The sequence below is a fragment of the Lichenostomus cassidix genome, chromosome 3 (genome assembly GCF_008360975.1).
Source record: "Lichenostomus cassidix isolate B80296 chromosome 3, HeHo_3.0, whole genome shotgun sequence".
Lineage (NCBI taxonomy): Eukaryota > Metazoa > Chordata > Aves > Passeriformes > Meliphagidae > Lichenostomus > Lichenostomus cassidix.
The window spans coordinates 66,544,620-66,572,112 of record NC_139483.1 but is presented as its reverse complement, the minus strand read 5'-3'; the positions used below and the strand labels follow the sequence as shown (position 1 = coordinate 66,572,112).

Genomic DNA, 27,493 nt, shown 5'->3' with positions numbered 1-27,493 from the left:
GAATTTTAAGCCAATAGGATCCACTGTCACCTCAGTCAGGTTAAGGCTGTTTAAAAACCAAAAAATCCTCCCCAAAGTTGTGCTTATGTGCTCTGTTTAAAAATGTTCAAATTTTAGCAGACATGATGTTGTTGAGCCACCCTGGGTGCCAGCACCCTGTGGGCTCTGCATTGATTATTTTATTGTTCCATATTGCATACTGCAAATGGTAGGAGTCAATGTTCTTTCTCTTAACAATCGCTGGCTTTCCAAATGCCAATTGTCCTTTGACATGCTCTGTTTTAAATAAGGGCTGAAGAGCAGTAATGAAGCTGAAGGCCTGCCATAAAAAATATTGCAGTGTTCCATGGCAATGACAGCACACACGTAGTCATGCATTTAGCTCTCCTTTTGGGGGCTATTGCTGCAACAGGCTGGAGGTACAAGGGACCAAGCTGTGAGGAAAGGGAACTCCAGAAATTTCAGATCTAGTGGTCCTCTAATTGAAGATGTCTTTGTGCAAGACAGGCTAAGGAAAACTTGCCTTACCCAACCTGTTTCTCTGTTGTTCCCAGCAATAATAAAAGCAGACACAGTATACAAGGTTGCCTTACAAAAGGCAAATATATTTAATAGTGTATATACAAATTAATGGTTTGATAATGCTATACAAGGCAGGGATATCTTTAAAGAAACCCTGAGCAAAAAGGAGGATGTAATTTTTATTTTACACTTATTGCAACATTATTTCTGGTATTTGTTTGCCATAATGGCTAATAAAGGAATATATTAAAACCAGATGTTAAAATAAAAGTGGGCATTCTTTCCATTTGCAGCTTATTTAAAAATCTAGAGAAGAGAGTTCTGCCCCATCAGCTTTGGAAATAGATGTTTAACATGGTAGAAAACAAGCTGAGCCTGAATAACCCAAGACAACCAATTCCTTTAGCAGAAAGAGTGTCTTCTGTCATCAAAAAGAGCCATCTGGAAGAGCGTTGGCTCCCTGCCAGGAACAACCCTTTAACAACTACTCCTCATGTGCTTTAAGTTATAATGTTCATAGTGGCACAACTTGGAGTGTTGGTAAAGGTCCTATTGGAGGAGCAACGTATTCCTCCTCCCTCAGTAACCGCAAAAGGATGTTCTTCTTATTCTTTGGCCAGTTATAAATGTGAGTGTTCTGCAGCCAGGTAGGCACGTGTTCCTGAAAAAAACAAGGAGAAAAAAGTTAAATCCCATAAATTGTCCTGAATCTCTACCAGAACCTTTCAGATTCTGTCAGACCCTGCCAAGAAAGATTTCATTTTGTCTGTTCTAGGCACTTCCTGTAACAACAAGAAATGTGAATTTGGCTTCAGAATTGTATTTGGGTTCCTAAATAAATGAACTTTGTGTGATCTCACAGCTTGCCTGTCTCTCTTTCTCTTCTGCCATCACATTGGGTAATTTCACCATGTTTCAAAGGAAGTCTGATCTCAATGATAGGCATTGAAAGGCTTGTGAAAATAAACATTGAGAAGAGAGACATTTCAGTGCCCCTAGCAGGGAAAGGCTGCCACCTTAGTAGCTGCTAAAGGATCCACACTGCACATTCAACACTGGGATGAGAATCAATAGGGAAAGACTGGGACCTCACAGGAACATTTCACATCCTGGTAGCACCCCTCCCCTTGCACCTTTCTTCGCCAAACATGGTGTCCTCTGACTACCTTCTGAACGAAAGGGCGAGGCCAATGCTGAGCTTGAGGAGAGACTAATGCATCTCCAGATTAGCAGGGTCAAACCTCCACCAATGCCTGCATCCTGGAAAAGGTGCAGGGGTTGCATCCTTCACAGGGGTTGGCTAATGTCCATTAACATAATGAAGCTGGCACCACCATGGCACTGGAGAGTGGCAGCTGGCTGATGGAGAGGAGCCTGCTCAGACCTCCTGTTCCCATGTTCCCACAGCCTTGGGAGGTTTCCATGCAGACAGCCTGGATATGTAGGGATGAAGGGCTATTATAATACCACTAATTAACAGAGAGACTGATCCTTGACCAAAACCAGTTCATGGTCACCCATGAGATAGAGATTTGTTTAGGAATTGGAGACACCAGAACACAGCCAAGTGAGACAGCAGGTAAGCAACATGAGGAGCCAGGACATCCAGAGCTTGGTCCCTGCACCTCTTACTTAGCAGTGTTTTCCCAAGGCAGGCCCTGTTAGGAGCAGCACAGTTCCTGTCAAGCTAGTGGAGCTAGCTCCAAGAGGACAGAGCAAAATGCTGCTGGCATGCACCACATCTCTGGTGCCTTGCCAGGGGATGCCCTGGCATGGGCTGCACATGTCCTGCTGCCAGCAAACAGCCTAGCTGCAGTGCAAACCTTTCATTCCCAGGCATCATGCTTCTCAAATTGGCTGTCTTTTCCTTGGCCTGTACAGCTGTAGAAATGAGGCTGCATCGCTTTCCCTGCTCAGGGAGTGGTTTGTATTAATTGATGCAACCTCTTCGTTAGAGCTACAGAATTTATGTATAGGAAGAAGGAGGTAAGTCACACAGGCACCTACAGACCAGTAAGTATGAACTCAACTAGGCTTCTGAACAGGCAGATTCCTGAGTGGCAGAGGTATCTATCAAGCCTGACTTTTCTCTTTCTCCAGTGGCTGAGAAAGTATAGGCTTTGGTCAGTGGTCTCCCTGAAGTGGAAGGTTTAAAATGTTGTTCTTCCAGATGGACACTTCACTGCCCAACAAGGGTAAGATCCCACAGCATTCTCTTTGGTAGGAACACAAATAAGATTTCTTGCCTCCACCTGCTAGTCTGTTTCTCTGGTATAGGAATGGATTTTAAAGTTTTGTGAACCTTACTCCTTTGACAAAGCTCTTTGGAATTGGCCAAGACATTCAAATGTTACTGGGAGAAAGAAGGATGACTATGTTTGCATGCACATGAATACCATTGTTACATGAATCTTGTTTCTTTACTAAATCTTGTTATGAGCTATAGAAGGAAATACAATTAAATACAGCAGGGCTTTACCAAATGAGCCCTCTCTGTGTCTTTGATAAGAAACTACATTTTTTGGACGAAGGAAATACAGTGGATATAGCTGGTCTGGACTTCAGAAAAGCATTTCATAGAGGTCCACATGGGTAAATCATTAGTTAAGATGGAAATTAGTGTGAGAAATGTGTAGTAGGTAAGAAATCAGCAAGTGGGGATATAATGAGAGAGGCACTACACATCCAGAGACAAACTCTGTGCCTTGCTTCCAAAACTGCTCCTGCAGTTTCATTTAATACCTTCCATTATGAAGTCAGTGCAAAAAGCACCTGCACATGAATCAGCTCTGGCAATAGTTTTAACTTAAGGGAGGCATGTAGGGGTAAAGGATAACTATAGCTGCTATTTTTATCCAGAGTGAGAAAGGGGCTTTTCCTTGCCATGTGACAGCATCTGTCAGTACAGGTGGGAGTAATGGGAAAATGGTTACTTTAAATTTTTTTAAATCTGGTTGTGTATCTGTGAGCTGAGAGGAGATTCTCTCTATGCCATAGGGAGAGTATTTGATAACTCTGCAGCTCAAACTCGTAGGAAAAGGGCAGAGTGCGTTAGTGCAGAGGGCAGGACTGCTCAGGCCTGTGACAGCAGAGCATGATTTGAGATCTTCTGGCTTCCCTGGCACCAATCCTGCTCATCTCACCCCTTGGCTGCTTCCAGAGGGAGCCTCCAGCATGAGGCAATCTTGGCTTAATGCTTTGGTCATCAGGTGGCCAGATGAGGACACATTTCTGTGGACTGTTGCAATGCAAACCTTGAACCAGCAAGACCCATGTTTCCTTCAGCAATGTACAGTGGGAAGCTGGAAATGCCAGTTCCACCTTAACTGTGTGTTGTGCATTCGTTGCCTCATTATTCAGTTTCCTAATGAACTGCTCCTTGGATCACATAGATCTCTTCCTGTTGGAGGTCGACTAATTTTCACATACCAGCAGTGCTTTATGATGTGCTTTGTATGAGATTAATTCATCTAATAGCCATGTCCCCAGATGAAACCTCCAAACCTTCATTTTCTGCTCTTTTCCATTGCCAGCTATGCTAATACTTGAACATATAAAGGACAGTATAAAAAAGACAAAATTGAAGTAATTTGCCCGCCAACATCATCCAATTGTACATATGCTTGGCAGTTTTTCAGGTACCTCACTTCCTCTGACTGCCTACAGATTTCATTACTGCAACTTGTTCAGGCTCTGGTGCTCTCCTTGCACCCATGATGTCCTCAGCCATATTATCAGTAAGTAGTTAGATGAAGGTAGGTGATGTATCAAAGAATTATGCAGAGAAAAAGACTAAAGCTTAACAGTAGTAGATTAAATAATTCTGCATCATTTAATGAGAAAGGGACCTCTTGAAAAACTGAAGGGTTATGTGGACTACAGAAGATGGGCAGGAAGGATGCCTAGAGCCTGATGCTTTGATAGAGGCAGCTGGATAAACCAACCCTGGAAATTCCTTACAGACCACTGTCTGAGAGAATCACTGCTATATGCTAAATAGCTTTCTGATAAATGAAGTTGAGCCCAAATTAACATAGCTTATTGTTCTGTCTCAGAGCCCCAAGGCAGCTGTAGTGCCTCCTGGGACACGTCTGTCTGCAGCCCTTAAGGTGCCAAGTGGCTCCAGACTGTGGTGTCTGCTAGTGGGGCACTCAAATAGCCCCAAGTTTAGTAGCCCTTTCCCCCCTATCAATGACTGACTGAAAATGCTGGTTCCCTGCCTTTGGCCTGCCCAATTCCCACCAGTGCTGTCTCCCAGCTTTTCAAACTTAAGGTAAGTACCAGACTGAGATCATTCAGGAATGGATCTGAATGATGTGAAATACCAGAAATAATGTTCATTCCACAGAACCTCACACATTTTACAAACCCAGGGACATATTTCCAAATTTCTGATCTTAAATTGGTGTTTAAATAAAGAACTTCATTACACTAAAATCCACAGCAGGACTGCACAGCCCTATTGATAACATTGTTTAAATTTTGACTCATGTTCCAAAATTTGGGCACCCAAAGAAATAGAAAGAATTTTTCCATACCTTTCTAAAATGCAGCTATACCTAGGGGCAACATGATAGCTACCCAACAGTGCACAAAGCATTTAGTCATGCAAAGTGAACATGAATACAATGTAGGAGGTTGAGGAAGAATGCTATTTCTCAGCTAAAACAGAAGCCTTTTAGGATTTTTGGCTTTGTAAAAATCCAAGAGATTCTCTCAGAGTGAGGTAGAAGAGATGGGAATCTGTTGCATTACTTCTTATTCTCAAATGAATCTTCAAAACAAGTAAGGAGGGCAGATGAAATGACAAGTCCTAAAAAATCTTAGTTTGCCTTTGATGGGCCTGTCAAAGCTCAAGCCACAGCCTAGTACTTTAGTATCTATTATACTCTTTATTTTTATATTCTCAACACACCCTCTTCCAGATCCTTGCTTCACATCGGCCATAAATCTTGCCCATCTCACTCATCAGCATTGCATTTGGACAAAATTATAAAAGGGTTAATATAAAAAGCATGCTTCCTGGATAGATTGTTTCTCTCCATTTAAATTCCTTCAGTGCTCAAGGCAATTTGAGTTTTAGTTGCACAGTCATCATCAGAAATACATTTGTACGCTGATTTATATTGTGGATGAAATGTTTTTTATTTGTATCTACATAAACCTATAAACTTTTAATGTAAAATGGAGCTTTGGAATATTACTAGTGGACTATTAAGAACTGAGAAATTGAATGTTTGGGTTTTAAGATTCCATCTGGTGCACTGTGATCAAAATAATATGCACTTAATCATGCGGCAAGTATATAAGCATGAATATATGTTACCTTTTTGGCATTTGGAAAAAGCACAGGGATGAATCTGAAGTTCATACTTCCTTGCTGTATAAACTCGATCTGCATCTAGGATGGAACAAAATGCCAGTTTTATTGTAATGACATGATAATTTTTCTTTGCATGCATCTGAACCCTATGTATAAAAACATTCCTGGCTTACTTAAACTGGTCTTCCATTAAATGATTTGATCTATTGCTGGTGGACTTGGTTTTGTTTGGTTTAGCCACTTAATCTAAATCTTCATTACTACAGAAAGGATACAGGAAAGATCTGACATCATTTCTTGAACATTTAGCTCCGTGGTGTGAAATAATTGTGGGTTTAGCTGCAGGTCCAATCATATGAAATCCATCTCGAACTGATGAAGCTTGACTTGACTAACACGCCTATTTGGCCTACAATGGGGTGAAAGATTTCAGCCAAAGGCCAGGTTTGTGTCCAAGCTAAGACCCAGCCTGTTCCCCACGGCCCTGGACACTGTCATTCCAGGGGTGGTAAAGACAGCAAAGTACAGTTGAGAGCTCATCTGCTGGTGACAGCTTATGAGAAACCTGACTGCAGGTTCAAACTGGGGGATCAGATGAGTTACAGAATGAGAAAGGCAGCAAACTGCAAACCAAGGGACAAAGGATCAGTTTCGTTGCTCTATAGGCTTTTCTGGGCTAAATGTCCATCCTGTGACTGGCTGTGGAGATGGATGTCTGCTTCTCTGCCACCCTGCACTCCCCAGGAGCCACACATTGCATCTGTGGCCTTTGCTTTGCAATTCCCTCCTTCAGTCAGCTTTACTGCTGCCTGGAAAAAGACCTTGGTTCCTGAATGGCTGAAGCAACAGGAGTTGGTTTGGAGGGGAAAAGATCAGGCACTGTTAGATAAGATTGTGCACAGGGCTATGCAAGGGCTCAAGAAGGTGAAGGAGGGGGAAAACATCGAACAATAAAGAATATGAAGAAATAAGATGAGCATGTTTAATAGGATTTTTATTCCTTGAACCTCTTAGCAGATGTTAATGAGCATATGGAGCTGATGAGAGGTAGGATTAATGAATTCCAAAGAGGGGTGTTTAACTATAGGGATTAGGGAAAACAAAGCAAAGAACCTGCCATTTGGAGACAGATTTGTCTTTTGAGAAGAAGAGACAGTCTTTGTAAAACAGCAAATGCATGTCCTTGCTTACCATCCTGTGGATGTATTTAGTATGTAAGCCGTGTTCATCCCTGTCCAGCTGGGATTCAGCCCCTTCCACATCCTGTTTGTATTTTGGACTGATTGCTATGATTATCATCACCGTCTTCTGTTAGGGAGAAAAGCACTTTTATGAAATTGAGAAACGCAGTGTGTTTAGTAGAGGCAGATCGGAAATCTGCCAGTTTGTGTTTTAAGTGATCTTTGTGTTCCTGGCAAACACAAGAGGATCTCATTCATTCTGGCAGGAAATGCAGGAGAATTCACACACTCGTTCTCCTCATTATTTCTCGACATCTCATAATATAGAAGATCTAAATGTCAAGAGATGTATTAGCAGCTACCAGTTGACACTTGGAATCCCTGTCATAAAAAGCTACTTTTTATCAGTCTAGTGTCTATGTGCATACACAGAAAACTTTTATCTTCAAATTCAGACCCAAATGTTTTCCAACAGCTTATGTGAAAATGCATCTATTTAGTCATCTATGGCTTTTTATACAAAAAGCTACTAAAGACAGTGGTCCATGATAGCTGCCTCTAGGGCTCTTGGCAGCAGAAATGACATCTTTTCTTGATGATCTTAGTGGCAAAGTGTGCAGAGAAGTGGCTGTGCCGAGACGGGGGCTGCTGTGGATGGCCTGGGCAGGTTTAGGGGTACCTGGCAGCTTTGTCATAATGGGCAGACAGCAATGTTCCTCCACCTTGCTAGGACAGCCCAGATCCTGCCTCTGACCTGTTTAATCCCAGCCCTGCACTGAGCTCAGGTTTCCACAGAGGGACCATCCTTAATATCTGGGAAACATCTCTCCTCCTTAATGGCAGGCCAGTTGAAATGCAGCAGATGAAAGCTTCCTACTTGTGTTTACCTGGGGCCTGTCTTTCATCCCCGCCACATCAGGCTGTGTAAGGCTTCCAAGTCTGTGGCTCACAGTCAGCCTGGCACATAATTAACTCCTTCCTTCTGTGCTATATCAAGAGAATCTGCCCCACCACAGGGTCAAATACGGTAAGGAGCCATTATCCCTTACACTGACTTAACATACTCCAGAATGACTTTTGCTTGTGCTTGACATGAGTGTAAGCATTTACAGATGTCGAGGGTTTGCAAGAGACATGCCCAGTTGCACACTTTCCCTTGCTTGTGTCCAAGGAGTGCCTTCCTCCACACACATGTAAGGGTTTTGAAGTTAGAAACTGTCTTTAGAGTCAGTGAGGCAAAACAAACATTTCTGGGGTGGGTAGTCAGAGAAAAATCTTCAAGTGGAGGCAGGAGATTGTTCTCTGCATGTATTGGTTTCTCCTACTGACTGCGCACAAGTCCCAAAGGAGATCTGCCAGCTTGTATTTTAAGTGATAATGATGTTTTTGGCAAAAGCAAAGTCACCCTGTCTTCTGGTTTCAGTACCTCCATTACACTGTGAGCCCAAGCCTAATTTGTCCTGACGCAAGCCCCAAGAGGCGCGACTGCATTTCCATGGCAGAGGCCCCAGGCTGGCGCTGCATGCAGTTGTATAATGCCTGCATGGATACACTCAGGAAACATGTGCAGGGCTGGCTCAGATGGTTGAGCTTCCTTGCTCAGGTTGGGGAGAGCACACCACTTTTGTCATCCTATTCCTGAACCATGGATATCTGCCCAGAGTAAGAGACCTGGTGGCTACTCAGCAAGGTGAGAATCCAAGGAAGCCAGCCCATGATGGCACCTGTCCAGTGACAGAATTGCCAGTTTGCATCCAGCTATGCTGGTATAGTCCAACCACTTGGCTTGATCCTAAAAGGAGACGTGCACTCACTGCTCAGGAGAACTTCAGAGGAAGTTGTTGCTCCACAGCAACTCCACAGTGCTCCATCTTGCACTGGCAGCAAGAAAAATGTCTGTTTTACTGCTTAGATAGATACAAAGCGATGAGAGCAAATCTGTCTATCAACTGATAGAATACCAATTTTCAGTTTAAATATAGGATGGTTTATCCAGAAGAACTCTTCAGTGTTTCAGATATCAGTGTAAAAGCTACAGGTGAGAAGAATGAATGTAACCCATGGCTAAGCAGCCTGGGATGAAATATAGATATCATTGTAACCAACCATTGTAACATTGTAACCCACTATTTAAAAAGGAGATGGAGGAACAACTTTTCCAATGGCAGCTTCAGGCTGGATATAACAGCCAGCATTAGAATTTGGCAAGAATGCCAGGATCAGTGCTTCATTTCTTAAAGAAAGAGCTCTGGGATCATCAGACACAGAAGTGAGATTTGCCTACATTCTTTCTGCAAGGCCTCTGCCATTTCTGCAGGGGCAGGGAAAACAACAGTAGGGTCTTGCATTTTGATTCTGTCCCTCTTGCTATTAGAATAATTCAACTATTTTCCTCTGGTCACCTCTGCTATGAACAAGGTTTAATTGCCCTTACATACATCACCTAGGTAGCGCTCCATCCACTTAATGATGTCAATACCTCGTACCGTGTCCTCAAAGATATCAATCTGCAAGAGAATGAAAGTCCGTGGTGAGTGTCCCTTCACTTTTCCTCCTCATTTTATGGCACTGATACAGCACTTACTCCTTTCCTTGTTTATGACAAGCATGCCCAATTTCCCTAGGAAAGAAACATGTACATACACTTCCCTCCTTCCCTCTGTGCAGTCCGGAGTTGAGCTGGATGGGCACCAGGCAGGCAGGCAGAGGGGGCTACTGCAGGCACACTCTTGGGCTCCCACTCAGCTGGCCCTGACTGCCCTGCCAGCCTCCAAATTCCAGAGTTTTTAACTCGGCAGAACAAGGTGCTGCCTACCTTCTTCATCTGTATAGCTGCAAATGCCTTCTGTTTTCTGGCTGCAAGGGTATACTGAGCTTTAGCTTCATATTGAACTAAATATTCAAGGTGTGAGGTGGGAAGTCAGCCAGGTCACTGATACTGGGTGCAGTCACCCAGACTTCAGTGACAACAGAGCAGTGCAGGACTTCACAGGACTGAATATGACCAACACTGCTTGCTTCTCTGCATGCCCAGTAAACCCAGAAACCAGCAATCAGTGACTGTGACCAATGGAGTTAGTATTAACTTCTCCAAGTTTTTGAGATGAGTCACGATCTGCTCTCCAGTCTTTTTCCCTTTCTGACTGCAGAGTGCATTTGTTTCCTTGCTTTGGAGCCATTTTGCTGTATTTATTATTCTGCAGCAGGCTCCAAGAGTTGCCTGTCCAGTAAAGGTGCTATTAATCAGCCTTCTACTCTAAATCTATGTTGCCCAAAAGCTTTCTTATGAATTGGCCATAGTACAGAACTGCTGGAGAGAAGCATAATTGTGGTCTCCATAAAAAAATCTTTGATTCATGAAAATAAATAAGCGTGTGCAAAGCTCCCCACCAAGTCACATTCAGTTTAATGATAGCCACTTGCTTAAATGCTTTCCTGAATTGGAGCCAAAGAGTGAAGGTTGAGGGGTCAGATAGCATATGCTCTTGAAATAAGAAAATACAAATCAAGATTTTGATGAACACTGAATTCTAGAGCCTCTGTTGGCCTATAAGATGAAGAAAATTAATGAGAAGTTCAGTAAAAATCTGAGTATCTTATGGGATTAGATAGTACGACACAGACTTCAGGCCAATGATTTTTAGATTTGCTTTTAAAAGTATAACAAAGCAAATCACTTTTAAAGGGATAACAAAGCAAATGAAACCATGTGATGGTCTGTTTCATTAAGCTGTGCAAATTTTAGCATCTACTTTTAGTTCTTTTTTTAGCAGGAAGTAACTTACATCTGAAGAATCAATGAGGTAACAGCATCGCAGAAAAAAAAGGTAGGATGAGATGAACAAGAAAATTGACTTTTTTTTTTAATATTGGTATTACAGATCAAATATGAGAAAATATTATTGGAATGGCTCACAAAACCTCATACTATTGCCCATCTGGAGCATTTCACTAAATGAAATTTTCCAGGGTCATTATCAAAGCATATTTCAAAGGACAAAATACAGTTAAAAGAAGAATAAATGGAAATGCAGATCATTTAAGCTACAACTTGCAAAACCAAGGCCAGTTCATTCTATTCGTATCTTCCTTGGCCTACAGAATATGATGATAACCAGAAAAATATTTAAATGGACAGTGTATTGCCTCTGCTTTTTTTAAAAAAAAGTCTTTTCTCTGGCTGAAAGTAATTTTCTCCGGAAGGAATACTTACAGCAGTTTGAAATCCATTTACAGACAGGAAGTTCACAAATTTCATAACCTCCACTGCCGTATCCACCGAGTAGGTTATAAAGACCTTGCCTGGGAGAGAGAGTCGGTAGGAATACATAACACATTTAAATAGACCATTTAGAGAGTGAGACTGTCACAGCTCTCCTTTTCTACCACGCTGCAGGTTCTGCCCACTCAGGTCTCTTTGGATTGTTTATGAAATGGATGAGGGATAGTGCAGCGGCTCGGCATTGAAACCAACCCCCTGGACAGAACCTTGCTCTAGATTTGAGCTCCTCCTGCCTTACTGGCAAACTGTAGAGGGTAACATCCCTCTGCTGTTCCCCCTGCCCTGTGGCCAGAGCTGCTTTTTCCCAGCCCTTTGGCATACCTGGCCCAGAGATTGTATTATCTACACTGGCTGCAGCCAGCACAGCTTTCCCCAGACCCACTGATCTGACACAGAGCTGGAGGGGCCTTTATACATGTGGTGCTGCCTTTCCTTGAGCAGCATTAACCTTCTGTGCAGGCAGGATGCATGGCTGGTGACAGCAATGTCCTTGCCCTTGTGGGACGGGTTTTCATGGATTTGCATCAGGGTAAACCAGCTGGCTGATCTAATCCAGCTGTGCACATACCACAGATGACCCTGTTTTATCCAGTAATCCTCCATCTAGGACACATTAACAGATAAAGTAGGGTCTATCCAAGAGTGGCATCTGATATCATAACTCACTCCTGCAGGCCAGAGAGATGTTTCTCTGGATTTGAAAGGTGATGTGCAGAATGAAGAATAGAGAAAAAAACAAAACCTCAGGAGAGCTGTGGAGGGTTCTTATAATGGTACATCTCACCTACTAGTCAGATTGGCATTCAGAAAGAAGCCATTTTTCTGAAACCTGACTTCCCTGTCAGAGTTGGAGGGTGAATGTGTCTGCGGGGCTGGAGGCAATGGAAGCACGTCAGGCAGAGCCTGTGCTGCCCTCAGCATGGCCCAGAGTCCTCTCCACTCACCAGTTCAGGGAGAAACTGAGGTCAAGGCTCAATATGTTTGTCTGGTTTGGGACAGGCAGAAAGACTTTATCCCCAGGGCTTTGCTTGTTATTAGTCTTTTACTGTAAGCTCCAGCCCCTCCTGCCTCAAAGGGACATCCTGTTTAGCAAGGAGTCATGAAAACAATCTAAACAGTATTTACTTTTTGTAAACAAAATAACAAGCAATTAATGGCAATTATGTTTTCAGGATTCAAGGGGATAATTGTGTCCCACCAAACACAGCTGCTCACACCCAACAGATGTGGTGACTCTCGGTATTTTCTTTTCTTGTTGTCTTTGTGCCTTAATGTAATTTCCCCCTGCCTTCTCCTCCCCCTTCTCTCCTCTGGAGCTTTCCCACCTAAAGCTGTTAGGCCGTGCTGTACAATGTTGCACAGAACAAATTTGCTAACCACTTACGCAACTCCTCCGGCAGATTGCTGGTTCTCAGAGTTCCCTTGGCTGCAGGGTTACTGAGAGGTCTTGGGATAGCAGCTGGAGATGGAGAATTGTCAGAAGGACAACCACACGCTTCATCTGGGCCACATGCCTTGGGGGGCAGCTGACCATTAGGGAGCTGGTTGTATAGCTGGTTTCTACAAACAAAAACAAGTGAGGATTTAGAAAATACTTATTTTCAGGCAAAATTCAGATTTTTTTTCTTTTAATAACACACTAAGAACTTTATCTGTGTATAAGCTGTGAAAAGTTCTTGCAGAAATGCTTGGCTCAGCATATCTGCTTAGTTATTACAGTGTCTTTGGAACTGATACGTTGGTGACAGGCTACCACAAGAAGCAGTTTATCGGAGAAACAACATTAATCACAGGAAGTAAGTCACATCATAGCTGAAAGCTGTCCAGCTTGCAATTAGCAGAAGCAAAGGCCATTTCTGAGTGCAAAATAATCCATGTGTCATGGATATTGTTATGCACATACGAGAGCAGGGTGAGCCTTGGGTAACCTCTTCCCATTATCTAAATGTAAAGAATGCTTCATGGCACCTCAGATGCTCTCTTGATGCCCTGTGCAGCACAAGAGGCTCAGAGAAAGGTGAGAATTGGGAAAAACTGGGTCTACAAGGGCACTCCAGCTCCAACTCTGAAGGCCCTCCAGTTTTGGACAAACCCAAAGTTTTGCCAAAGGGAACAAAAGTTAATTTCTTGACCAGCAATGGCAGACCCAAATGAGGGTTTCCCATGTCAGGGACTGGCATTCCAGACCTGCAACAACCTTGCCTAATGTCTTCTCCATTGTAGTAAACAGACAGGGATGATTTTAGGAAGCTTAGCAGTTCTTGTCCTACTACACTTTGGCTTCCCACTTTAAGTCAATGGGAAGGTGAATCTAGAGAGATTTTTACATGAGGTGTGCTTGCAATCTGCTGGGTTGAATCTGCTGGATGAGCATTAGGTTTCTCTGAGAGCTTTTCCCCACAAAGCCGTAATGTTTAGTCAATCAAGACCACTCTCTTGTTTTTTCTTAGCCTTCCTTAAATGAATGATGACAGGCTGGTCGCAGCATGTTTTCTGTTGTCACATTAAGATTTGGTTTATTCATTTTGCTGCAGATGTTTTCTGTTACAAAATACTCTATAGGCAAATATTACCAACATATAACTGCTGTTCCTGGAGTCAGGCTGCAAGCACCAGCCACGCAGCCACAGGACAGACCCTGAGTATTCTGGATCTCTTTTAGCAAAAGAAAGTACTAATAAAAGCAACATACACCTCATCAATGGCCACAAAAAAACCCCCAACCTATCCAGTGGCTAATTTACAGATCATCCTGAAACTCCACCTTATCTAAACATTGTGCCCAAAATCAGGAGTCTAGTTTTAAATTTTTCTACTGCCAAGGATACCCACTATTCCCTGATATTTTTATATTTTCATACAAACTCTTCAATGCAATTCTCTCTGCTGCAGGTACTGCCTTATCATGCTGTCACTTTTCTGTTACAGCCCGTAACTTTTCACAGGCCAGAGCAGAATGATATTTCAGTTGTCTGCCCTCTTTTGTCCTGCCCGTTCTCACAGTTTCCTGCCAAGACCCTGTCACATAAGTGGACATTTTCAAGCACAGATGCCTGAGAGTTTAACACCTCTAAATGTATTGTGGCACTTGAATAAAAATGGTCTGATTTCAGATATCGTCAGTATTTGAAGCTTCAATTTGTTTTTAGGTAGCTGAGTCTGGAGAAACCCCTGCATGGATAGGATTTCCCATCTGCTAATGACATAAGAATATAAGGCCTGGTAAATTAGTATTTGAAAACCAGTCAAAAAACCCTGGATGAAATGTGCCAGACATTTTGCTATGAAAAATCATAGAAAAGGCTACAGACTGCAGTGTAGAGATACATCAGCAACTGATAGGTTTTTCTCCCTTTTTTTCTGCACCACAGAAGAGCTAAGTAGGAAATCAATGGAAGCAAGTGATTGAGTTGTCCCAGGCTGGTACAGCGTAAAGCTGAAGACCCCAGCAAGCCACCAAATTGACCTTTGCCCATGAGCAAGAGAGCTCTAAGGTTTCAACTGAGTTATTTTTCAAACTCTCATCCCTTTAACCCTCAAGCATTTATCTTCCTTAATGCGTGCATTTCAGGGTGTGCTCTAACAACATATCAGGTATCTGGCTTTGAAGTTCCTCAGGAAAGGGTCAGGCCCCCCAGTGGGTGTAAAATAGCAAATAAAGAAAACGACCCAGCATCTCACATGTACCCCTGCAGCCTGGGCATGCTCACAGGACAAGGATTTGGAATTACTGGTTGAATGCCCACAAAATCAGATTAGAGGAACTTCCACTTCCCACAACACCCACCCCCCAGGCATACTTACGGGAATCGAGGAGGACCAGGGGAGGAGCATGTCCTCTGGGGTAGTCGATCTCCAGTGCCCTTGGGAGCACGAAGGTTTGAGTAATTTGGGATGACTTGCTGGGCTGGGCGGATAACTCTCATGCAAGGTCCAGGAACAGGAGGAAGTGGTTGCGATGGCTCTGCAAAATGTTGGTAAGGAGCTCTGCCATCTGGGAGGGTGAGAAAATAAAGGCAGCAACTATCATTTCAAGCCAACACATTTTTTCCTCAGTTTGCGTTTATTCCTTTCTAGGCACATCCTCCTTCATGTCTCAGAGGAAACTGAGCAGTTTGGAGGCATTTGCAGGTATCTCACTCTGAAAAAAGCAGATGAAGGAATGTTTTAGAGTATAAAGTTTCCTATTTCCCATTCACATACAGCACGATTCAGATCCCTCCTCAGGATTGGGCTGTTGGGACAGCTGAAAGTTAAACATTCAGGGCTGCCTTGTCCCTGCACTTTCTGCGCCTCCGTGTTTTTGGTAGGGTTTTTTTTTTAAATTTCTTTTTGGCAATGACTTGTGAAAATGAATCATCCCAAAGTTCTCATGAAAGCAGATGCAAAATCCTGGAACAAATCAGTTTGCAACACGAAAGCTAAACAGACTGTGATTAGTGTGAATGAAAATAGGAAAAATAATCGCTTAGTTTGTTACTTCACCCTGTGTGAATTTTCTGTCAAATTGACCTTTTAAGGCCTTGCTGCTGCTCCCATTGCCATCCAAGAGGCTGCAGCGGAAGCCCAAAGTGATAATTTTGCTCAAGTAATTCTGAAAACCTTTACTGTTGTTGGCCACACATAATACTGATTAATAACTATCGTAGAGTGGAACTGTTGGCATAAACTGAAAGAGAAAGCAATGTAAGCTGTTTGTTTCCCAAATGGGGAAAAGGATTTTTTTTCCCTCAGTCTTTCTGCTTGCAGTTTTCATTAGGCAGCAGCTCTGTGCACTTCCAAGCTGCTCTGTGCAGATCAAAGTCCAGCCTGGCAGGGCTTATTAGCACTGCATGATTATGGTGTTATGAGCTGTCTCTAAAAGCTGCAGTACTCAAATGCTCTTTTCCCCCCAAACTATTTTTTAAAATCCTTTTAGCTATTTCTGGGTTATGCTTTCCTTTCCCTAGCAGCCAAGAGGACTATCTTTTTTTCTTTTTTAAAGGAGAGGAAAAGGAAAGAAAACAAAGCTTTGATGAAACACTCCAATTCCAGGAGCCAACACTTAAGAAAAAAACCCCAACAAACCTCCACCCGACACCATGATTACAGAGATTTTTGATGAAATTGTTAGTCAGGAACATCGTATTTGTTGAGATTGCTTTAGGAGGTTTTCCCACTCTCCCTCTTAACTATTTGTAACAGGACACGGTGAAAGGGTCTGGGAGAACAACATTGCAAGTCAATACGGTTTCCTCATGGATTCCTCGTGACCAGCTCTAGGGAAGGTGACAGGGATCTGGGACACTCAGTTTGGTTTGGAGGTTTTAAGGCCAGTGTTTCACCAGCTTCCTTTGGATCTCTCTGAGGCTAAGGTATATTAATGGATGCAGCCACTGCTGCTCAAAGCACAGCGTGGCCAGGCATGTGTGCCCACACACCCCCACATCTCTCAAATATCTGAAAAAATGGTCCCCGGGCACACGGCATTGTTAGCATTTCTTTGACTTCAGAAGCAGTTTTGCTGCTGTATCTCAAATAGCAGGTGCCCGGAGCCAGCTTAGAGCCTCCGGGCACAGTTGCTATTCCCCAGGGGAGGCGTGTTGCAACACACAAACTGCAGAGCTTTGTTGTGGGTTGCCACTGCCCAACAATTATCTGAAACGCAAGGAGCTGTCAGGAGGTGATTTACGCTGTACCAGGCATGTGAGAAACAGGAGTACAGTTGCCAGCTTCTTGGTCCTGACCAAATCTGCTCCAGCCATCTGAGTTTATTTTACTCCTTTTGCCCTCTGGATATGGCTGGAATGGTAGTGATTTTTCTAAAGAAACCTTTCAGAGCTCCCTGCTTTCAAACAAAAGGTCCTCATTCAGTAAACGTCCTACTTCTCACGAAGCCCGCTTGTGGAGGAGGTAAATGGAGGTAAATAGTGAGGGGTGTTGAGCAACCAGCTCTTTGTCTGCTTAGAGCTGAACCGAAAGGAGAAGGTACGAAAAGAAAACCAGAGGACACTTTCCAAATGCTAAGCTGTAGGCGTTGTTGAAAATCCATCTATAGCCCCTTCCCCTTTACAAAGTTCCAAAATCAGAGGTTTTTGAGTCTCTGAAACCCTCCTCTTTCATATACCTAATTATAGCACGTTGCTGGAATGACAAAGCTCCTTAAACAGATGCAATATAAATGCTGGGAAGTAAAAAAAAAAAAGGTTAAAAAAAATAATAAAGGGTTATCAGAACAGGCCTACAGCTTTCTAATACAAAGCCAGCCCAAAACAGGTCAGGGTCTCATGAGCCTAATGTAATATAAATTATATTAAAACAATGATATTGCTGTTGAATGTTCAGAGCTCACTTCATAACAGATAAAAATCTCAGAGACTGCAAAGGAATACTAATTAATAGCAGGCTGTAAACTGCGCCGTGGTCTCCCAGAGCCAGAACGCCCATATTGAGGGAGTCACATCAGCGCTCAGCGACACAATCACCAGCAGCTGAGAGGGCTCCATTTTAAGTAATGAGCATTCATTTCAGCTGACAACAGAAAAAAAAATGAGGATGATGGATGTCACGCTCTTTTCACATAGAAATAAAACACATGGGTGAGTCTGGTCATAGTGCTGGGAGATACTATTTATGGAGATCGAGGGTAACCTCCCATCCTGATCCTGGGCAGGAAATTCTCAACTTCGGGGATCCAAGGGGGAGCAAGGAAATCTATGAAAACAACAGGAATTGAGTCGGTATAGGAGACTGCCGAATGACTGATGCAAAGAGGAAGGAAATGACTAGAATATGAACTAACAGCAGGGAGAGGCTGTGCATGCTCAGCGTGACCAACAAAGGCTGGTTTCTAGGCAAAATCATTCGCCTGCATTCGATGAGTAACTGTGACCTCTTTAACTTAGAGGTTCAGAGGTTTTGCAGCAGAGAGTCCAACCACATAACCCAAAAATCTTAAACTGTAAAATGCACTGCAAATAGATGTTTAAAGAGGTTAATAACTGCATGCTGCACTGGAAACACCGCCTTGGTGGTGAACAATGGCTGAGGTACACCCAGAGACCCTCCCTTGGGGTGAGAGGTGCTACTCACGTGGGCCTTGGGGGTGCTGCTCTGCCGGGCAGTGGTGCCGGAAGCAGCCGAGGGCTTGCGAGGGGCTGTTGGGATGGGGCAAGTGCTGGCACAGAGGGCACTGCTGATGCTCAGGGGCCAAAAACTCTCTGGAGATCAGTGGTCCCGGGAGGTCCTGGGGGTTCAGCACAGACACCAGCGATAAGGGGGGCTCCAGATGCCTGATGCCCATGACGTCTTGTGACTGGGAGTTGTACCCTGTATCTACAGTCCCCAGCTCTGCCAGGAGTCTGTTTCCTGAGGGCTGCTGTGATCTTGAACTCCCTTGGCTGCTCTCTTCCAGTGAGTCCTCAGGAACATCAGACAAGATCTGCTCTGATTTACTGGAGTTGTGCCTGGTGTCAGCTGAAAGCTGTGATCTTGGCTGCATGCCTGGTTTGTCCATAACTCTGGGATGTGTCTTCAAGGGAAATACTCCTGGTATTGATTCACCAGGGGAACAGAAGCGTCCATCTCCATCAGGATCAGTATATTTTGACCACAAGCTGCTGTCTGGCTCCACGGACTGTGCTGAATGATGATATGCTGGTGCTCTGCAGAGGCAAGATGGATCAGCCTGAGGTGTTCGAGCAACACATGGGCTCTGGGCCACCTCATCCTCCATATCCTCTCCAGAAGGCTGCAAAGCCTTTTCCAAGACAAGTTCAGGTAACTGGGACCATGGCATGGATTCATCCACTTCGACTGGTATGCTTCGACCCACAAAAGTGCCTGAAAAATTGAGAAAAGAAACACTGGAGATGGACAGTCACAACATTGAATACCTGTCATCCATCAGCATTCAGTGACTGTGAGCTGGAATACTGAAGATCAGTATGTATTCTTTATATTTTTTATACTTCAATATTTTTTAAAAAGATGGCAGAAAACAGCAAGAAAGATCTGGCTGACTTTTGGCAAAACAAGAAAGTAGAGGGTTAGCTGGAAGCTAGCAGAGTTGTAATTTGGACTAACCTGACACAGAGGCCATTTCCAATTTTTTTAGTTGTACCGGAAGTGAGTTAGCTGCCTTACTGCAATGACAGGATTTTTCAGCAAGCTGGAAAACAAGAAAATGGACTCTTGTGAACATGGTACAGTTTCACATGGGCAATAATCCTAAAATAACTCCATCTCAGATGCTGGAAAAGAAATAGCAGTTAAAGTTTTGGAAATTGTGTTGCGCAAATCAGATGTTTTTTATGGGATTTCTGAAACACTGTTCCTGCTGAGACTGGAGAGGGGCAAAAGTAGATGAACTGTCTCTCAGTGGTAATTTTGGCACTTGACAATAGATCAGACTGCTTAGGTCTGGAGGTTTGGTTTAGGCATAATCCAGGGAATACAACCACTTGCAATTATTTTACTCCTGACCTTCTAATAACAGCCGATGCATCGGATTTAATCTTCACCACACACCTAGCTAAGTAATTTCAACTCCAAATCTTGTTTCCGAGTGCTGCTGCTTCTTTTATCATACCACTTCTTCCAGTCTATTATCACTAACCCTTGTTATTTTAAATTATAAAAAATTAAAATACAGTTTAGAGAGATTGGTTACTGGTTGGATTTTTTTTTCCCTCTTTCCTTCAGAACTGACTTGGGCCCACATCAAAATTATCACTTTCTTTTGGGAGTGCCATCAGTAAATTTGGTCTGGCCAAGTGACTCCTGATGACGGATGCCTCTGCTTCACCCTCAGTCAGGATGACAGCAGCAGTAATGGGTGAATGCTGAGCAGGCTTCAGGAAGCACAGCCATCTTCATCCTCTTACAGGGTGCAGCTCAGCTTCCTCCCAGCAAATTCTATCTCTTAACCATGGAGTATAGAAAAATGTGCTTGGTGCTCATCACTTCCTTCTATCCCACTGAAGAAGCTAAAATCCCAAGTAGGAGAGTTATCAGAGAGGAGTGGACTAAACACTAACAGGAATGACAACATTTGGCAAAAGTATCTGACCTGAAAGCCTGGTTAAGAAAGTCAAAATCACAACATGTTTGAAGAGCTTTTAGTAATCCAAGGATTTCTCCCAACTTCAGTCACAGTATCTTGAACAAAAAAAGTCAAATGAAGAACAAACTTAAATGACCAGACTATAAAAAGGAGTTGAACAGGATCACAGAGAGGTACAAAGCAGTGTCCCAGCCCTTACCCTGGCTCCTACAGCGATTCTGTAAAAGCAAATGTTGTGCCCCATGTCACAGGGCAAGGTTGAGGCTTTACATTCTTGCTGATCAGAACAAATGACACGTACTTCCCCCTGAAAGTACCTCTGGCATAGAAAATTCTGGGTGTAACACTTGCTGGGAAGTAGGATATAAACTGTGCTTTGCTGCTGGGCTGCAATGTAAACATTCCTCCTCTATGTAACTTAAACCCCATCTGTGCAGAAGATTTGCCATATATTCATACATACCCTATGTTATATAAAGCACATCCACAGGGAGAGTTATCCTGGGATAATTACAGTGGGATAATTACACTGGTAAATTTTCCCATGTAGGCAAGTCCTCAGAGCAGCTATTAGCTGCAGCAGCACAGTGCACACGCTGTGCTCTGACAGCTGCAGCCCCTGCACGAGAGCTCTGGGTCTGGTGCCAAACCAGCTCCTGCCCATTCCAGTACTCAGGCTGGAAAGCCTGATGGTCAGCTCACCACCATCATGTCTCTCCCTGAGCTTTGCACCCCTTCCCTCTACACCACGTCACAAACACTGGCCAAGCCCGCTGAGTCCCGGTTCTCCAACAGGCATAACTGATGTGATGGGAAAGAGAAAATCTCGAGCTCTCAGAACCAGCACAGGACCGTGACAGGGACTTGTTGCTGCGCCGTGCAGAGGTGGTAAAGTGTCCTTTGCCTGAGACCTTTGGTCAGATGTCAGTTTAAATGATGAGTGCCCTGGCATGGTGACTCACCAGGGCAGTACAGCACAGTCAGATTTACAGGAACAGGGCTGTAAAGCTGCTGAGTGGTCCCTTGACACAGAATTGCCTGTGAAGGAGAGGTGTCAAACGCCCTGAAGTGCCTTGAAGTGCCTGCTCAGACATGCTTCAACTTGTGGATATCTCTGTAGGTTTGGTAGTAAAGTGAATGACGTGCACTCCAGCAGCACAAATCACTTTGCAAACTCTTATTTCCCCTCTGAGCATCTCCAGTAAACTGATTCCTGGGGCCAAATTCACCCTTATGTCCACAAAGCACAACTCAGCTGTGGACTGGGGGACAGCTCCACCTCCCTAGCCACATGCATTGTCTAATCATCCCCTTAGGAAACATGCAAACAAGGATTTCCAGAAACAAATTTGCAATGCCTCATACACTGAGATGATGCTTTGATGGTCTCTGAAGTAGCTGGGTGAAAATGCTAGGAAACACTTTGAATTCAGATCCTCTGTATTCAATGGCCTTTAAGTTTAGCACTGTGACAAGAACAGATTTCTGAGGAGAAACTGAGATTTCAATCCAGAGTTCAATGAAGTAAATGGAAATCTCTCTATTGACTTCTGCAAGTTTTGGATGGGATGTCAGATGGGATTTAAGTTACTAAATTCCTTTGAAGGCTACAATCTCCAAAGTTTTTGGTCTTTTTTTTTTAGTTCCATTGCTAACATCTGGCTATCTATGAAACAAGCTGCATGACTGATGAAAGGGACAACAGGGGAAAGAAAAATTCAGGTTTGCTTTCTTGAAGTTTGTTATGTAATACTTTTAGTCTGCCTTTTGGAGAAGGAATATTACGACTTTATTAAACTGTATTGCAAATGATCACCTACCAAACTTTTCAAATGTCTTACTTCAGAATATTTTTTAAAAGTCTTTCCTATTAGTTTAAGCTCTGAACGGAAAAACGCCTCTTTATCTCCCAAATCAACTTAATATCTAAATGACAGCCTTATTTCCTTCCTGTGTAACATGAGCTTAAAAAAATTACTCCAAATACCTGAGTGAAATAAGTTGGTCAGACAGAAGAGACAACTGATTCCATCACTTATGTTTTTACCTGCAAAAAATTCTAGGTTTTTTAGATAGGTTTTGCTTAGAGCCTGCTGCAGGGTCTGAGCAAAAGCTGAGTTTGGACACTGACACCCAGCCCTGGCTCCCACAGGGTGGAGGTAGGAAGCACCAAGGGGATGAGGGCTTTGGCATTAAAAGAGTAGGAAATGTGACTTCATCCTCCTCCTCCCCCAGTAGCTCTGCCTGGAGAGAGAACCTGTTACAACAGCAAAGCTCTGTCTAGAGATGGCCCCGGGGATAAATTAACCCCAGGACATGCTGAACACTTTTTGAGCAATGCTGGCAATGGCATGTGGATGGGAATTCCCAAGAGAAATCCCCACTCTGCTGAAAATGTGATGATTCAAAAACATCCTCCTTCAACAGCAATACTTCAGGGTGTTGTTTCTGCTCAGCTGAAGATTCTTGACTTTTGGAAAAAGACCCAACATGGAGCCCATTATCCCTGTATTTTATGTTGCCTTGTGCTGCTGAGTTTCGTTTCCTCTGACTTTTTTAGTCAGCTTATCCTGCAAGTACAGTTATGCATAGGGCAGAAAAATTACTCACTTGGTCTCCTGTGTTGAAGAATTAGGGTAGAGGAATGCCTCAGCATACTGAAATACCCTCAGAAACCTGTAGCCTGATCCTTTCTCTGGCAGAGAGGCTGCTGGAGAGCAGAAATCGTGCCCAACATCATTCAGGAAAGAACACTGCTTCAAGTCAGATCATGATATTGCCAGAAAACGTCAAGAATTTAATATCCCCCCTGCACCTCTGACTATTCAGGAGATTAGTGATAACCAGCTGGAGCCCTTGCCTGTATTTCTGCTTGTAATAAAGTGAAGAGGCCCTTCCTAGAGGGACAGAGTATCCAGGCCTGGACTGCTCCCAAAAATGTCAAGGGAACTCCTTAATCCAGTCTTTTTCCTTCTTTTCCTTCCTCTGCTTATACACCCAGTTCTGCAATGTGCATTAATTCAGCAAATAACCTTTGTGGGTGGGTGCTCAGTGATTCAAGCTCCTGAAAAGAACCCCATCCCAGCTCCCTTGTGAGGCTTCCCACACCTAGAGAGGGTCTTTTCTGTTTCTGCCAGGGAGACAGGGGAGGCCACCCAGACCTCCTGCTCACCAGCTGCTGCTGGCCATGGCCACTCCTGGAAACCTGCAGGGAAAACATAAATGATGGGAAGAAAATTCTTCTACAGGTCAGCAGAGATGGGCCTGAGCACCCAAGCAATGGAACAATGGCCAAAGTTCTCTAAAAATCCTCCCATGGAGGCAAGGGGACAAGGGGAAGGGTGTTGACTCGGCTCATCTGTGCTGTTTTCTTGCAGCTGATTGCAAAATCCATCAGGTATTTATTTCATCTGTTTTCCAGCACAAAGACTTGTCAGGATGTGCCGTCCCAAAACACACACTAACCATCTATCTGCTTTTGATTAGAAGCCTTCTGTCATGAAGAAACAGAGGAGAGAAAGACTAAAACACAAGCATGGTTGTGCTCTCTGTGGCTTCTGGAATGGGGGAAAATATCTTTGCTCTTTTGATCAAAGTTTTATTTGTCTACCTTGTTAAAAGAGAAAACATTAGGATGAGAAAGAAACCTCACCTTCCTTCATGCACAACACACAAGAACAGAACTTTTAATTCACCAGTCACAGCATTTCTGAAATGGCATGGATAAAGACTGAGGCAAAGCTGAGATCACAAGGGGTGATAGACAGGAATTTCTTGATTTTCAAATAATTCCTGCATGCTTTGGCTGAATCCCTTAAGCTCCCTGGTGCTGCCAATATCCATCTGCAGGATGGGGGCAAGCAGATGCAGAATCTGCAAGCTGCTGTGAGGATGCACACACTGAAACCCCAAGGAATGCTGTTGCCATGGGGTGAGATGAGCGTAAGTGTGTAAGAGCACTTGCTCTGAGTGCAGCTTTCTCTACAGAAGCACTAGATACAACTTTCCTCAAAAAAACCCAGAGAGAAATCCTTACAGGAGGAGCAAGTGCAAATGTGGGAACTGATTTGGGTCTATAACCTAAATAAGCACTGCCAAGGAAATCCAAGCTCCAGAGTTTCACACTTCACCATGAAAAATTTTGGCTGCTGTCATCACGGGTGCTGACCCTCTCCCTTGGGTACCCTTCACAGCAAAGACTAAGGCAATGTGTCACATTCCTAGCCCAGATTTTGAGCCCTCTAGGGCAGGTAATGTTTATTTTTATGACTTCTGGAAAAATTAGGAAAAGAATATGAAAACAATGTTCCTCTGACTATATGATTGCTCTCACATATTTTCTGAAGCCATGGCATGAAAGTCTATGTGTGCCAGGAGAACATACTTCAAATCCTTCCTGCATGGCAAACATCACTTTCTCTTTTGCAGTACTAATGCTGCTTCACTGGACAATCAACAGTGCAAAGGCTAGGACAGACCTGATATTTTTTGCCTCTTTAGTGTAGACATCAATATACATGTTAAACGAATGCTGAGCAATAAGTAGTAAGAAACTAGAAGGGCGACACCCTCAAGCAGGACCCAAACAGACATCTCAGATATAGGCAGCATTACCTGCCAGTTTTCTAAACTTTGAGAAATATGAAAATGTCTACAATTATCTTAGGTATCCCTAAAAACGTGAGTTTTCCAGAGGCTACTTCCCACACATTTCTGGTGCTGACAAAACTCCCACAGGCAGTGAATTCCCCCCAGTCTGGGATATCCCATGGCCCTGGGACATCTAAAACTCCTGTCACAAAACTGGGGCTGGCTCAGTGGGGTGGGATGGGGGGAATCACCCTGAGAGGCATCAATTTCCTCTGCCTGCTTTCTTATAGCTTCATGCCTTACATTGAAGACTCTGGTTCCTAATAAGGAAGAATCCCTGGTATTTCATTGGGCTGATGTCTCTCCCATCCCTCACCACTCTCCCTGCTCCTCAGTGCAAGGGCTGCAGGGTGCGTGGGCGGTGGGAGGCTGTGGGGGAAGCCTGGGAGACCTGACAAGTCTCTCTCAGCTGGAGTGAGAACAGCCTGGCTCACTTGCAGCCATGAAACGTGCAGAAATGTGTGTGTCTTTCTGACATGTACCCTCTGCCAAACTTCAAAAGCCACTGCTGGGGGTGGGGGGCACTGACAGACACGAACACCATAATTGCTCATGCCTTGCTTCCAGCCTTAGGAAAACATAAAGTCCATCTTCATAGGAAAATAAAAGAATAAAAAATACAGCATGCTTCCAGCCTGCACTCTGCAAGGGCAAGCCCAGGTTCAGAGGATGATGGCATTGCAGGCAGCAGGGCCATCAGCAGCCACTTGCCCACGCTGGCCCAGCTGCCTGTGCCCCTTGCATCTCTGTCTATGGCATCACCTGCCATGGGTGTCACAGCAACATCTGCTCATGGTGGGGCACTGGCATGGCCAGTCCAGACCATGAACCCACCCAGGGCTTGCAGGAAATGGGAATTTCTGGTCTCAGAGTTGCTGGTGGTGATGCCTTAATAATTTTGGGGTTTTTTTGTCTTCGTGCATCTGTAACTTGGTACAGTTCTGTGCTCTTTACAGAATGCTGAAAACCTCTGTTACCAACACATTTAGCCAAAACAAAGCTCTCTGCATAGAGATTCAAGGACATATTCGTTACCCTAGGGCCTGAAAATATGTGAACGATGGTGGAAATGGGGGAGCAGGGCCTGGGGTGGTCAATATCATCGCCTGAAGGCAAGATTGGAGAATTAGGGACCAATATGCTAATAAGACAAAACTTTCAAAAGGTGAAGAGTTCATGACCCGGTGTCCATTTTGGGTATAGTCCCCAAGGGGGAGTTTGCTTGCCTGAGTCTACCTTGAGCACCTTGAATAAATTTGTCCGTTTTTTACACACCTAATTGTTTTGGCCTCTTGTTTTCAGGTAGCCTGTTTCAGGCATCAGTGGTGGTCAAGGACCAGTAAGCCTAGATGTGCCAAACTTACTGCCCAGCCAACCCCAAAAAACCTGTATCCCGAAACAGTCAGTTACTGGCTGAAATGGGAGTGGGTTCTATATGGCTGAATTTATCCTAGTCGAAAAGAAATATTACCACATTGTTCCCACTTGTTTCCACACCACTGCTATAGAGGACGGCACAAAAAGGGTCTATGATCCTATTTTCTTCACACCGTGCAGCCCCAGGGAAGGGAAGGGAGGGGAAGGGAAGGGAAGGGAAGGGAAGGGAAGGGAAGGGAAGGGAAGGGAAGGGAAGGGAAGGGAAGGGAAGGGAAGGGAAGGGAAGAGGAGAGAGCCATGAGCCAACAAACCACCTTGAGCCTGCACAGCACACAGGGCGGGAGCGGATCAGGCCTGGCCGCCAGGCATTGCCAGGCAACTACGTAAACAGGCAGGACAACATTTCGACACCAGGCGTGGCCGTTCCCAGTGTCTACCCCAAACCCCTCCTGATTTAAAAAGAAAAAGAAAAAAAAAACCAAAAACCAAAACCCAACAACAAAACAAAGTGCAGCGAAATGGCTGAAACATGTTGCAACCATCTGTGCGAGTCGGGGCTCTCATGACACGAGAGAGGGGGGAGAAAGCGAGCGAGACAGCAATCTGAGGGGGAAAAGCCCCGGCGGGAGGCAGGCGTGGGTCAGCAGCTGGTGGCAAACAGGGGCCGGCAGAGGAGGCACCTGGGACACTTCTTACCTTGCGGGCCGGGCAGGTTCGCGCTGGGCGGCCCGAGGAAGGCGAGAGGGCTGCGCGCCTCCTGCGCTCCCCGCCGCGCCCGGGGCTCCTTCCTCGGCCGGCCGGGCGGCTTTCCCCCTCCTTTTACGACACCCTCCCTGCCTCTCCCAGGTAAGCGGCAGAACTGGCTCTGCAGCAGGAAGTGCGAGAGGCACGCACGGCACAGCGGCGGCGGCGGGAGAGCCTGTGCGGGGGAGTGACACTGCGGAGCTCCCAACTCCCTGGAAGTGCGTGCGTGCGGCTCGCTGCCTCTCCCGCGGGAAGCCGGGCTGCCTCTGCGTGAGCGCCGCGGGTGAATGACTCTGGGGAACCCCGGCGTGATTCCTAAACCGTGTGCCTCGGCGGAAAAGGCAGCCCTCGCTTTCAGCCCTCGGTTGCTT

General features: G+C 44.5%; 2 protein-coding genes across 5 annotated transcripts in view; one reads left to right on the top strand and one right to left on the bottom strand.

Moving 5' to 3' along the window:
- The window catches only part of LOC146439906 (uncharacterized), a 33,821-nt gene extending 32,440 nt beyond the window's left edge, over nt 1–1,381 (top strand). For both annotated transcript variants that reach the window (XM_085056153.1, XM_085056154.1), the window contains exon 4: nt 816–1,381. In XM_085056153.1, coding sequence (XP_084912279.1) covers nt 816–832 — 17 coding nt within the window. In that variant the 3' untranslated portion in view covers nt 833–1,381. The remainder of the gene's footprint in view (nt 1–815) is intronic.
- On the bottom strand, nt 578–27,215 carry TRAF3IP2 (TRAF3 interacting protein 2). 3 transcript variants are annotated; one of them, XM_085056148.1, is made up of 10 exons: nt 27,075–27,215; nt 19,373–19,457; nt 18,380–19,129; nt 15,113–15,302; nt 12,693–12,868; nt 11,240–11,328; nt 9,465–9,533; nt 7,037–7,153; nt 5,849–5,923; nt 578–1,183 (listed from the first exon to the last, which is right to left on the bottom strand). In XM_085056148.1, exons 2-10 carry the CDS (start codon nt 19,386–19,388, stop codon nt 1,037–1,039), a joined length of 1,629 nt encoding a protein of 542 aa, XP_084912274.1. In that variant the 5' UTR covers nt 19,389–19,457; nt 27,075–27,215; the 3' UTR covers nt 578–1,036. The 3 variants fall into 3 exon arrangements, 2 of the variants coding, with proteins under 2 accessions (XP_084912274.1, XP_084912273.1); XM_085056147.1 differs by lacking the exon at nt 27,075–27,215 and having other exon boundaries at nt 19,373–19,505; XR_014850958.1 differs by lacking the exon at nt 578–1,183 and having other exon boundaries at nt 5,844–5,923; nt 9,470–9,533.
- Between the last annotated feature and the right edge of the window lie 278 nt (nt 27,216–27,493).